The following is a 13,898-nucleotide window of genomic DNA, read 5'->3' on the forward strand; positions in this document are numbered from 1 at the left end:
AAGGAAATAAAAAGAATGATTATACATTGCCTTTAAATATTTATTTGGAGAGCAAACTGAAGGTGGATATAAGTCATTAGGAGCATATTTTGCACAGGTCCCAGGGCTTAATTTAAAGAAGAGTTCCTAGTCTCTTAATGTGCTCTTCCTCAGCTCTTAGACATGGAAATGTACTTTTAAGCATATTTTAAGCCTCTACATTTTTTTTTCTTCATATACATGAAAGTTGCCTTTGATTTGCCAATTCGTAGCCACAAACAGTCATCATGCAACTTCTGTTGGGAGAAGAGAACCCCTGTCTTTCAGGTTGACTTGAATCCTAGCACTTCCTATTTTAGAAATCTAGCATTGGTTGGCATGTACCATGGAATCAATGTGAGAGTTGCAATAACACAATCTTTTAATAAACATTTTATTATTTATTTCATTTCTATGCCACTCCATAGCCCAGAGGTGGTGAGAATTGGTCAAAAGAAGAGCCACATACAGTAAATGTTTGAGATGTTTGAGCACCACAAGATATGAACAAATATTCATTTATTTATTATTATTATTATTATTAATTTATTCTGACCAAACAGACATCGCTACAAGTGACATATTGCAGATAAGACACAAAGGTCTGCTTGCTGCAGAGATATTATCCACAACAAACCCTTCCTCAAGCCAAGGAATAACAAGATACTCAAATCAGCTTGTCCAGTAAGAAGAGGCTTGTTACCAATTATAGGTTACAATAGTGTTGCCATTTTAAAAAAAAATAGCTGAGGATGGTGCACATGAAGAGCAAACCACTATTTTAGCTTCACAACAACCCTCTGAGGTAGGCTGAAGCTAAACGACAGCATCCAAACCACCTCTGTGGAGTCTCCTGGCTATTTTGAAACACAGGCCACCTAAGAAGCAAACCCTTGCCTTTCCGAGAGGCTCCGCCAGTCCCACTGCAGTCCACCTTGGTCCACACCATTTCTATAGTAGCCTCTGCAAGGGCGAAACCAAGCAAAGGCCCCATCATGTAGCAGGACGTGCTGTTCTGGCTCTAAACCAGACTCACCATTTTGTCCTTCCCACTTACATGCCTCACTTCCACTGGGCAATGACACCCCACCCCCACCCCCATGGCTGGTTGAAGGTTAGTATAGTTAGTATACAGGACTTGTTCAAAGGCACTCCTGTTTGCTCCTCTTTCCCTGGTCCCAAGCAGAATCACACATAGACACATTATGGCCCACTCTGTGAGCTGCAAAATAAACTCCATGAGCTGCATGTTGCTCGCCACCCTCAGTTTGGCCACCCCTGTCATAGCAAAAGTTTGCATCAATCCAAAGATTCCAAATACCGGTATTCCAAAAAATTAGTAAATACCTGCTAATTAGACAACAGGCAGAGAGGTCCCACTATAACAAGCTAAAAGAACTTTCATTGGCAACTATCTACTTTCTCTTTTCAGGGTGTAGGGAAAGATCAAGACTTGCTACCAGAGCATTCAGAACTAGAACCGTGTAGCGTGCTGTAAAACCTAAGACATATATTCAAGGATTAACTGGTGAATAGGGGAAGAACTGTGGAGGATTTTAGATCAATTCTAGCACAGATTTAGAGTTTAAGAAAAAGCCAGCTAAAACTACTTCAGATACAAAACAGAATTCTAAGACCACTACCCTTCTCCATCCTCTCATCCCATCTATTTTAACAGTCAACAGTCATAGTCAATTTACCATACAATCCAATCACCATTAGACAGATTCCAGATGGCCACAGGAGTTTTCAGAATCCCAGCTCTGACACTGAAAACTAGCTCATTAGAGCTGTGACACTGAAGTAGGGGTGCCCTCCTGTTGCCACTGCAGCTAATGGGGTAGCCCCACTGGTTATGAATCCAAGACTGCAGGAACAACCTTGGAGATGGACTTTTGAGATGTTCTGGGGAGTAGGGGAAGGAGACGATACTTGATGGTACCTTAGGCTCTACCTTAAACGTTTGCCTAAAACTACTGGATTACTGTGTGAGAAAAGCAGCTTTTGATAAAATGGCCTGTACTGACCAGCTTTTGAAAGACTGGACAGTTTACCAATCAGTTCCATTTCTTTGAAGGCTCAAACTAGCCCCATTCTCAAGTAGGTGATAAGGTTTGCTGATAAGTGCATATGGTTAATTTCCTTATGTGCTTTTCTGTCATAGGAAGTTACCATGAAGAGCCGCCACTGCCAATCATTATGTGCTAGACAGACCAATAGACTGACGAGGATGAAGCAGCTTCCTGGGTTCTTTGGTTCCTCAGATCTTCTTAAGAACTTCCCACACACTGAAATCACTTGGCAATCAATACCTTACAAAAGGTGATATTATAGTAATTCAATTTTACACATCTGTACTTCCCAACTGTGGATTGTGCCAGTTGCATTTTCCTACAGTTGATCTGCCATGTATTTGGCTTCTATATAATTTTAGTTTTAAATTTAATAAATAGTCTTCAAATCACTCATACCCCAAAATATCAAAGGGGAAGGAAATATTAGTAGTACGACTATTACTTGCCACAGATAAAGCACAATTAAATTCATGTTTGTTTGGAAGTATGTCTCACTGAATTCAGTTTGAATGACCTACAAAGAAATATGCATAATATTACAGCCTTAAGACAAACAATCATAATACATATAAATGCCATATAGGTACTTGGTCCCTTTGTCATGCAAGAAAAATTGCTTTTGGTTGTAAACATAATAACTTCATACCAGAGATTCTGCTCCCAGCCAACTGGCCCTCACTACACATGGAGTTTGGAAGTAAAATGTAAGACAAAGGGAGGCACTTTATCCCAGTCAGGAAATGCCTTGATGATCTCTAGGCAAATGGCATGTGACAGGAGAAATAGCAAACACTCCAAGTATCAACCACTTCCTTTACATGGAGAGTGTTAGCATGAGGAAGTGTGACTCCTTTTGAAGACCTGGATATGGGACAAAAAACAAAGGTCGAACTGGTGAACTGTTTATCTGCCCATGTTTAAAAGCAAAATTATGGGAAACAAATTGCATCCTTTTTTATATATTTAAAATGTGCATGCTACTGTGAAAAAATAGAGCTATGATTGTCAACTAGTCACTGGTGGATGCGAACATTTTCCAACTTTTTGCAAGTGTTGGATTTTCCATTATGATACCTGGACCAAAGTTTAGTGACACATACCAAAATAGACTGGAGACTTGCAGACATAGGATGCTGTGCTGACATTCACCAGCCAAGGTTGACAATCTCAAGTTCTTCCTGTGAATGGCACTCAAAGTCTCTCATGTATTTCTTTATTTTCCAGACATACTGCAGAAAATTGACACTCACTGTGCCAATGTGCCCTTTGAAGAATCTGGAAAACAGGATTATATATTTGCAGCATGATCTTATGATTGTTGACTAATATCGCATTCCCTGCTACATATCTGAAAAATATATGTTCATATTTTTATTTCTAGTTAGAGCCAAATAATGTTGACATTCATTATGCTACAAACTTTCACAGTGAACTGAAATACAGAAAAACAGAACATGCAGTATGTCAGATTAGCATGCCAAAATCAAGGATTCTACTCTAGTCTTTTCTCTTACATATTAATTTTCTATGTGCAGGGAATGCTTTTTTAATAGAAAAAGGAGCATATGATTTCTTCCACCTTCAGTAAGAATGGTACAGTCCAGGGAAAACAACACCACATTAAGCTCCTGATCAAGTGTCTCAGCTTAGTAATATATGCAAAGTAAGACAGTGCTCTGAACCTGAAAATAATTATAGGCTCTGTGCAGCTTTTACACAAGCATGCGCTCGCGCGCGCGCTCTCTCTCTCTCTCTCTCTCTCTCTCTCTCTCTCTCTCTCTCTCTCCAAGATTCTAATTATTAGAAGGGGAAAATGTAAGATCCTTTCTCAGCAGCTGGAAGAAAAAAAGGAAAACTGACACAACTGATTTAGAAATAAAACTAAAAGCATTGAGAGGGATTGCCACTACTTTGAATAAAAAGGTCTGAAATGTGACCAGAACCTAGAACTGACTGAATATGTAATAGATTTATATGCCACTTACCATATTTTTAAAAATATTCTGTGACTAAAAGCTTGAGTCCAGAGTCCACTGGCCTATTAATCCATGTTTACCATTTTGTCAATCACTTTTGGGTAAAAAAGAGAGAGAGGGAGAGAGAATGAGAGAGAGAAAGAAATAGAGAGAGATTACAGTATGGTGTTGGTGCTGTTTTTATAAAAACTACTTCATGAAAATATTCACCTTATAAATATTTTTGCTAACCCCCCCCCAAAAAAAAATCAAATAAAACTTGGTTGCACCCACATCTACTTTTTATATTGTCCTCTTGCTCCATTCTGGATCAGTCATATGAGCAATCCAGCCAAATCCAAAGCACAGCAATCCAAAGTGCAGTGGTATCATAATACCATATAACCAATCAAATTTAGCTGATGGAGAAGGGGACAAATCAAAGCAACTCTAAGTGTGGACCATATTTTCTGAATTAGCTATATAGGTGATGTGATCCAGTCAGGGATTATATCATAAACAGGATGATGACACAATGCTATGTAACCAATCAGATTTGGCCATGTGCTTGCACCACAAGTGCAAGTGTGGTAAACATCAAGTGAAGTAAACAACATGTGCCCAAAATCATCCTAAAACGAAGCTACTTTTTTTTAGCTATGGGTAAAAAAAAGTTTAACTCAGGATAGTGGCCATATTTGCGATTTCCATTAGAACTATGGGGCTGTAGCAAGAAAGCTCCAGTTGATGAGGCATAAGGATGATTGAAGAATCTGAATCATCTTCCGGGATTTTGATTCATTAACTGTGCACTGATGCGTGCTCTCTTGGTAAAACTTGAGCCAGTTTGCAAATTTCCATCTCTAAGAGGAATTGTGATTTGCACTTTTTTAAACCACTAATGAAATGTGCACAAATAAGCATTTGAAAACCTTGTGCCTCCAGCCCAGTGATGATGAATCTTTTAGACCAAGTGCACAAACTGCAACCCAAAACCCACTTATTTATTGCAAAGTGCCAACACTTCAATAAAACCTGGAAATTGAGGTTTTAGTTTAGAAAAAACAATTCACAGCCAGTCCAAGCAAATATATATATAAAACCTTGGCAGCGCCATGCGAAAGTCTGGATGAGTTGTGGCTAATGAGTTGCAGCTCGTAATGTCATCACCTGGTGTGGTGACTCCTTTCTGAGAATTGGCATGGCCCCTATATGCGCTGTTATCCAATCCTCAACTGCTGGGGAGATGCTGCGGCAGCTTGGCTTGCATGCCAAAAGAGAAGCTTCTGCATGTCTGCTGTAGCACGCATGCCATAGGATCACCACCACTATCCTAACCCTACCCTGGTGCACTCCCCTAACCCTAATATAGGGCTAAAGTTCCATTGAAAAGAATTCATTTCTGAAAAAGCCTTCCTTGAGTAGCTTTTTCTGCACTGCTCATCATTTCTGCCCATTCTAAACACATTCTGGGCATATATATCTCTCTCTCTTTGACAGTGGACTGACCTTCCATGAGAAAGCACACACAAGTCGCAGCTAATGAGTCGCTTCTTGTGACGTCATCGCCTGGCACCACTACTCCTTTCTGAGCATGTGCATGGCCCCTATGTATGCTGTTATCCGATGCTTGGCTGCTGGGGCGACTTGGCTCGTGTGCCAACAGAGAGAGCTCTGCGTGACCGCTGTCGCACGCGTGCCCTAAGTTCGCCACCACTGCTCTAGCCTAATTTGTGCAGAATGCACAATTAGTGCAAACTAGATATGGGAGTCCAAAAACAAATCAAACCTAACTAAACTAAGTTAGACTAAACTTGATCAGATTGGAAGTGGACAGGACATTTAGCAAGCTCAAATAAACCTGCTCTCCCTGTTTTGGTATATCCCGAACATAATATATTTGCTGCTACCACTGCTGTTGGTGGTGGTTCCTTCTCCTCCTTTCTACACTGCTGCCCATTTGCAGACGGAAAGTGGCAGTACTGGAGTCTTCTTGTTGTCATGGCTTATTACTTGCAAGACTGCCCAATGTTCAGTCTGCAAGTACAACAACCCTGGCCACTAGCTATTCTGTCCCTCTGGGAAGTGGTGAGATAGTAGCCAGTCACCACCTAAAAAGCAAGCATGGGCAACTTGGCTTCTTTCAGATAGCTGTTTTGGCCTACAATTCACAATTTTAAAGGTTGCTGTAGAACGCTTATGACACCCAATTCACAACCGCATATTATGAAAGTATATCTAAGACTAGTGTACAAGACCAAGTTGCATATTCCACAGCTTTTCTGCTAATGATAATTCAATTGCTATTATAGTAAGTCTGCACCTTTCTGATACAGAAATCCCTGGTATTTGCATGTATATAAGAAAGAAACTACTTTATTTCCTAGTTATATACTTTCTGAAAAATCTCTTTAGCCCAGCTCATTAAGGAATACAAGCACCAAAGTTCCTTGGCATCCAACAGGTTTCCTATTTCCCATTGCAAAGCTAAGAAAGATAGTAACCGCAAAGAAATATGGTATTTGCTTTAATAAGCAGGCCAACCAATGAAAGAGATTTCAGTTCCTGCCTGCTTTTTATGTACTTCAGTACAGATCAGCCAATTGAGAATTCCAATTAATTGACAGAAATCAGGGATATAACAAAGCTAAAGGAGAAAGGCGACACATGGCTTGGTTCTTCCTCTGACCCTTATTTCTACTTCCAACTCTTATGTGTAGTACCTTTGAATTAAATACCTGCCTACCAAAGAAATGTACATGTCTTGCTCCCCGCATACCTTGGGGAGTATAAAACCCAATCGGTTTTCCAGGCATAGTCTTTTACATTCTTTGTTACTGGATCCTTTTAATTAGAAATGCTAAGGCTTGAACCTGGGGTCTTCTATATGTAAAACATGCACTTTGGAATTGAGCTAAAGACCTCCTCCACACAATGGATTGGATCCACATTTTGACATGCTTTTGTTATGTTGACAGCAAAGAGGTCAGCAACATCTGTGTGACTATCCAAAATGTGGAGTTTGGGCAGCAGACTAAATCCTGAACATATTTACTTAGAAATCTTGTTATTGCAGTCTGACTTACTTCTGGGTAAGTATGCTTAGGTCTGCAGCACTGGTCTTTACTAGGGATTCTGTAGAATAGTCAGTGTTTCAAATAACTTCATAATCATTCCAATGATTATGAAGAAATGATTACATCCTGCTTGTGCATTTCGAAGGGACCATGGGTTGACCACTGTGTAAACAGAATGCCGAACTAGAGGGACTTTTGGTCTGATGTTTTGCAGTATGTCATACAAATTACACTTCTGCAAGTTTAGAATTCCCAGCTACAATATAGAATAACACAAAAGTTGTATCATTTCCAAGAAAGATGAAATTTCACCAAATTAGGAGTATTTAGGTACTCTGAAGAATTATAAGTCACTCAGTCCTGCCATATTGCTGCAAGGTTTAATGGATTAATCAGTTAGATTAAACAATCAAATTATTTTCATTGACTAAATGGGTGCTCTCAATTAACCAGGCAAATTGTTACAATTTGAAATTATTTTTTATAAAATAACTATAAATTTTGTATAAAGCAAATGCCATGTTGCAAGAGGCATTCCTTCCTGTGACCTTAGGTCTGCAAATTTTTGGGCTAAGCAAGCATTCAGAAAAATCCTGTTCCTTAATTCTTGGCACATACACACCTGTTTGAGCGACTATTTTGCACCTGGCTCAGGCTGGTGGATTTCAGGGTTCTAGTAAACAATTCATAAGGAGATCCAGTACCAAGCAGGATGTCTTACCAACCTGACCAAGGCTAATAATTCTTCAGGGTTCTCAAACTGAAATCCCACATGGCTGTTTGCTTTTTGTTGGGAATAACAGTTCCATTTGGAAGGCTCATGCCTTCCAGGTTCCGTCCCTGGCATCGCTCCTTAGTTAGGAAGACCAATCAGGTGATGGGAAAGACTGCTCTCTACCCAAAACCCAGGGGAGTTGCTGCCACCAGTGGAATTGATGGACAAGCTGTCTAAACTAACTTTCTGTGACATGTGTCAAAGTACAACCCTGCACTTCCTGGTGCATGCATAGATTGCACTTTCTTTTTATTTCCCATAACCCACCTCAATGAAACAAGGAAGTAAAAGCAAGCCTTTCAGTTTCCAGATATAGCTTGGCTTGTCTATGGTTTTTCTTCTAATTTCTTCCTATATTGCTACATGTTTTCAAGACACTTAACACACTTCCCTCCCCCTCCACCCCAAGTCTTTGCTTACAGCAGGCAGAATGTGCATTTGCCTGGCAGCATGACATAAATATCCAACCAACCAGCAAATAAACACCGGCATACTCCTAGATACAATCTCCCTGTGCATAGCTTTTGAACAAACAAAGCAAGTGCTGGCCACAAGACAAAGAAAGAATTTGTTCTATTCAATGGATTTTTTTACTCAGCAACAGGAGAAGCTAATGGGAAGCCACTGGCTTGTCTCTTAAGTTGCTGGTTTGATGGTTTGATTATCAACATTATTTTACTGGATCACAAAAAGAAATATCTGTTCCCAGATGCTTTACTGTTCTCTTCCACTAAACCTCCCTGCTAATTAACTACACATCACTGGTTGTTCATGGAAGAAGCCACAGTCCTCCTGACAAATGATCAGGCTCACCATGGTTTGGTTCTACCCTTCTGGGCACCCTTTTTGTTTGCCAGCATTGCTGTTCTTTCAGAGCCTCCAAAACATAAAAGTGGGGTTTGTAGAATAGTAGAGATGGAAGGGGACATGAAGGCCATCAGGTCCAACACCCGCCCCCCTGCCCTGCTGTTGCAGGACACCAATTTACTCCATCCCACTCAGATGGCTGGCTGTCCAGTTGTTTTCTGAATGCCTCTTGTGTGGGAGGGCCACAAACTCTCTTGGTAACTGGCTCCACTGTTGTATTGCCCTGACAGTGAGGAAATGTTTCCTGATATCTAGCCTGAATCTGGGTTGTTACAATTTGAATTGATTATTCTGTGTCAGCGAGGAGATCTTGTCCTTCCTCTTTGTGACAGCCTTTGAAATACTTACAGTGTGAAATCAGTCTTCTCTTCTCGAGGCTGAACATGTCCAGTTCTCCTCATAGGGCAGTGTTTCCAAATCCTGGATCATTTTTGTTGCCCTCCTCTGGACTCTTTCTATTTTTTCTGCATCTTTCTTAAAACTGGGTACCCAGAACTGGACACAGTATTCCAGATAAGGTCTGACTAGTGAGGAGTATAGGAGAACTACTACTTCTTGTGATTTCGACACATACTTCTATTAATGAATCCAAAAATAGCATTTGCCCTTTTTGCAGCTGCATCACATTGTTGGCTCATATTTAGCCTTTTGTCTACTCCAAAGTCTTTTTCCTTGGTTGGTGGACTGGCTGCAGAAAATTGTGCGACCATGTTTGCAATTTTTTAAAAACATGTGGTCTTTCAAGTGAACAGGATTGCACTTGTGGCTGTTCAATATGAGAAATCCTGCTTGGCTAATTTCCTTGCCTGTTCCAGCTGTCAAAAGGAGTGGCTAAATGAGATGAAAGCAGATTGACAAGATGAGCCTGCTTACAGACAAATTTGCACACCGTTGCCAGGGACCAATTGCCTCGCTGTCCATTGAAAGGTACCCATAATGAACAAGTAGCAGTAAAAGGTGGTAAATACAGAGCAAGAGGACAATATCTCTCCCTTGTCAATGTGATCCTCCAATTTTTAAATGCTGAACTGACAGTTATCAGTGTCTTCCTTTTCAGCACTTTCCTGAGTCTCCAGCTACTCCATAAATGGGAGTATCCCCACACTTTAGGGTGTGCATTTACTGAACTACTCAACAAAGCCAAAAGCTGACCCCAAAGCTGAAAACTTGACTCTTTGATGAAGTGACTGTATGAGACATGTGTCTGTTAACTTCACTCCTTACACTTCTAAATGTGTAGTTAATTAAGCCATCTCTACTCATCATCAGAAGCACCTGCCTTTTAGTGCTTTACTTCAATTTTGCATTAACACACATGAACATGATCATTTACCTTCAAATACAGGCAGAAATACAGTAATCAGATTCCTCTACAAGTTCCAAATAGTGCCAGATCCTGCATAAACTTAGGGTGTCCTCTGCATTGTGACAAGATTGGTTTTTTTTTTTCTTTTTTAAATTAACCCACAGTTCACTAATAGCCCATGTTTCTTAACCTGGGCAAACCAACACACAAATTCTCTTGTGTGCCCACAAACCTATAGTCTGTTAACAGTGGGTTGCTTGTGAATGCACAGGAAGGAGTGAGAGTGCTGGTTCACTTGTGTTAACTTAGTTGTCCAACCCACTAAATAACCCATAGCTTCTGGGTACACACATAATGTTAACTGAAAGCAGAGGTCATGAGTAGGTGGCAGGCAGCAAGCTCTTTTACTCCTGCACACCTTTCCAGTTCTTGGTTAAACAACCTAGGAATTGTCCCTGAAATGCAAACTAGGTCGATGTCCAAGTTCATCCTTCAGACTAAACCATGGTTCATTTTGATGTTCAAGAACACACTCCCTAGAAAGCCTCAGGCTTTTTCCTTGCCTTCTTCCCATGACTAAGAGAAAAAATCTGGCAGCTTTTGCTTTCATTTTATGTTATTTATCATGTTGTCCAGAGCAACAAACTATGTTTAAGGCTAACTATAGCTAATTCCAAACAAGCCAACTTTGAACCATAGAGTTAGCCACAATTCTGGATCTGGATGACAAGTCAGTTAACTAAACATGAATCATATGATTCCCAATACCTCATTCTTAGGTGCACAAAAGGTGAACAGAGAAGGTGAAAGAGAGCTCAACTGGCTGTGGCTCACGTACATTGTGCCAAGACATGATTTAATGTAATGTATGAACATAGCGTATGAGTTCAGGTTGACTCCTGATGCCTGAAATAGTGACTGACAGATCTGTTTAGACATATACACTGGAAAGGTAACTGTTTTTGTAAAAGTCATCAGGTCTGGCCTTCTTTTTAGTGAGATGTAAGTGGCTCCAAGTCCTATGGAAATAGAGTTGGAGTGTTATTTCACACAGCCTGCAGCTCCATTCAATACATTTCAACAAATCGAATCAATGTAACAAACAAAGCATCTGAAGTACTAGTTGGGGTATGAATATTTCCCCTCTTAATTGATAGTTTAAATAATGAGTAAAATTACAACCCTCATGAGAGCTCTCACCCTCACCTTAGGGCAAAGAAGATAAAAAGAAGCAAGGAAGATGGAGCATATTATTTGGTTGCTAGGTTATAGGAAAAATAACACATAGAAAACATCCAATTGATATAGCAAGTTCTCCAAAACCTAATATACAACTGATGCACTGATCTTGAGAAACTTATTTTGGTGGCCAGAATATGAGTCGCAGCATTTGCTTTCATAAAAAGGCGTTGCCTTCACAAATACTGTAGTATAGCCAATTCTTTGTCACTCCTTGCACGCTCTTCCAAATACTGTGTGTTCTGGGAGAACAGGAGAGACAAATCTATAGCCTTCTTTATCTTGTGGGACTAGAAGGAAAAGATGAAAGCAAATACCCTCTTCTCATCTCTGATGAGCAGACCCCTGTAGGAGCTTGCCCTGAAAGTTTCCTGCTTACCCAGTGCATTGAACACCCAAGGTATGAACCAGCTAGGAAGATCAATTGCATTTCTTTGTACTGATTTTGATGCTGACTGAAGAATTCTAAGAGTTCTAGGGCTTTTGGTGTTCTTGACCGTGCCCTCACTTATATTGGATCAGTGTGCTTCTTTGAAATATAGTGCAGCAAATGGAATGTTTTTCTCATTGACTCATACAATGGGCTTGGATTGAATCTATCATTATCACTATTGACATTGTAATCATCATAACTGATGTTCAAAATCAGTACATCACATTCCTCCAGAAAGAACTTCAGTTCCTTGCAGAGCTACATTTTAGAATTGTCTGAATACTCTGACAGACATCATTCCATCAACTGGTATTTAAAAAACCAGAAGAAAAGCAAACAGCATGAGAAACAGAACTTTTGGGTTTTATAACAACATTTGAAACATGAGATTAGCAGCTGAGGGAGAGTGAAAGCAAGCTTAGGTCACCATCTGAATATAATGTGATTGTAGGCTGATTTAAAGTCAATCAAATTATACTTTTGTTTCATTTCACAGTCACAACTTTTGGAAGGAGATCTCAAAATGAGCACATGCTTTGTATGCAAGGAAGTCCCATAATCAATGGCTGGTATCCCCAGCTAAAAAGACCTCAGATAGCCAAGCAGTTTCAGGAAAACCTTTACCTGAGACCCTAAAGAAATGCTGTCACTAGACTGGGAGATCCAATGGACTAAGCAAAGATTATATGTTCTTCAGTAGGAAGCCCCAAGAGAAGGTCCACCTATGGTAGTACTCTTACTCCATAAGTGGGTTTCACATATATCAATAGCATTAGTAGTCATATATCCACAAAAAGTGTCCACAAGAAGCTATCCTAACACTTCAAGCTCCAGCTTATGCATAAAAGATGCCCTTTGCAAAGTGGAAGGACTCTTTCATCTATCTTTGATTAGCTTAATGCAGCCTTCTTCAATCCTTTAATGAGGATTACAACTCCAACCATCTCCATCCAGGTTGAGGACAATGGGGGTTGTAATCTAAGATAACTGGAAGCTGGATGTAAGTCTGCCTCTGGTCAACAGCTATGATTTGCCTTACATATATTCAGCATTGTTAAGCATGATCACAGCCCATACCATTTCATTTAAAACAGCATTTCATCTTGAAGTGGCAAATATATGAATGGCCATGTGTATGGCCACGGTGCTAACAAATTCCAGAGGGACAGTCATCTGAGTCCACTGCAGCAAAAATGCAACAGAATCTTGTGGTGCTTTAAAGTCAAAGGGCAGCATACTTCTGTATGCTTGCAGAAGTACCCATTTGCACAACTGGGCTCACTTCTAAATATCATCTGGAACAAGCAGGAACACTCGTTTCCATAATGGGCCAGGTCAGCAGAGCTCACAAAGGAGAGCTTCACTGACCTGTATCAATCTGGAAAGGAGTGCTTCTCCTTGTTTCTGGGGATATTTTTAGAAGCTTGAAAGACGTGTTGTGCAAGTGACCACTCCCAGGAGTGCAACACAGAGCCAGTGGAGGCAGGTAACTGCCCTTCACAAATGTATTAAGGCATAAATTTCACAGATTACAGTCTACATCATTAGATGCATCAGTGTTATCCAGAGAATATAAGCTGGCAACTCACAGTATGTGTATGATTTAAATGGTCTCCCGTTCACAAAAATGTATATCATAATACACTGTTTATTCTTTAAGGTGTCACAAGATCATTATGCTAACAGATATTTTTACCTGAAGAAACTAAATCAGCAGCAGCAGCAGCAGCAGGATCTACTGGTATGGCTTTTAAAAAGTGCTCCTGGTTTGTTTGTTTTGAAAAAGAATGCATTTTGAAAAACATTATTATTGTCAATGCACAAAACTTAAGCTTCATTGCCATCACAAGATATATATGTATAGTCAGATACGTATAGTGAAAAAATATTTTTTGAAAATGATCAACCAATTTCTCTTAAATAATCCCTTTTTGATAAACAAAGGAACCAATCCTCTTTTCAAGATCCATTCTCTCATGTGTGGGTGTTTTCCCCTCCAGTTTCTTATATAGTACAGAAATGTAAATTTTGTTATCTCTAGATGAAGGGAGAGAAAGCTGCTGAAAGTTTATTAGAGTGCATTGCCGGGGTTTTAAACATACCATATCTTATACACACAGTAATGAGTTTTGTTTTAACTGCTTTTGGGAATT

General features: G+C 39.9%; 1 protein-coding gene across 3 annotated transcripts in view; it reads right to left on the minus strand.

Annotated features, from left to right (window-relative positions):
• Window positions 1-2,162: 2,162 nt before the first annotated feature.
• LOC123023827 (mastermind-like protein 3) overlaps window positions 2,163-13,898 on the minus strand; it is a 99,724-nt gene continuing 87,988 nt past the window's right edge. For 2 of the 3 annotated variants that reach the window (XM_044430875.1, XM_044430874.1), the window contains one exon: window positions 2,163-3,368. In XM_044430875.1, the coding sequence (XP_044286810.1) occupies window positions 3,285-3,368 (84 nt within the window). In that variant the 3' untranslated portion in view covers window positions 2,163-3,284. Of the gene's footprint in view, window positions 3,369-4,078; window positions 4,164-13,898 lie in introns of all 3 variants that reach the window. The other variant, XR_006414815.1, reaches the window with a different exon arrangement.

Source organism: Varanus komodoensis, unplaced genomic scaffold, assembly GCF_004798865.1.
Source record: "Varanus komodoensis strain SLA01 unplaced genomic scaffold, ASM479886v1 scaffold21, whole genome shotgun sequence".
In the NCBI taxonomy this organism is placed as follows: Eukaryota; Metazoa; Chordata; class Lepidosauria; order Squamata; family Varanidae; genus Varanus; species Varanus komodoensis.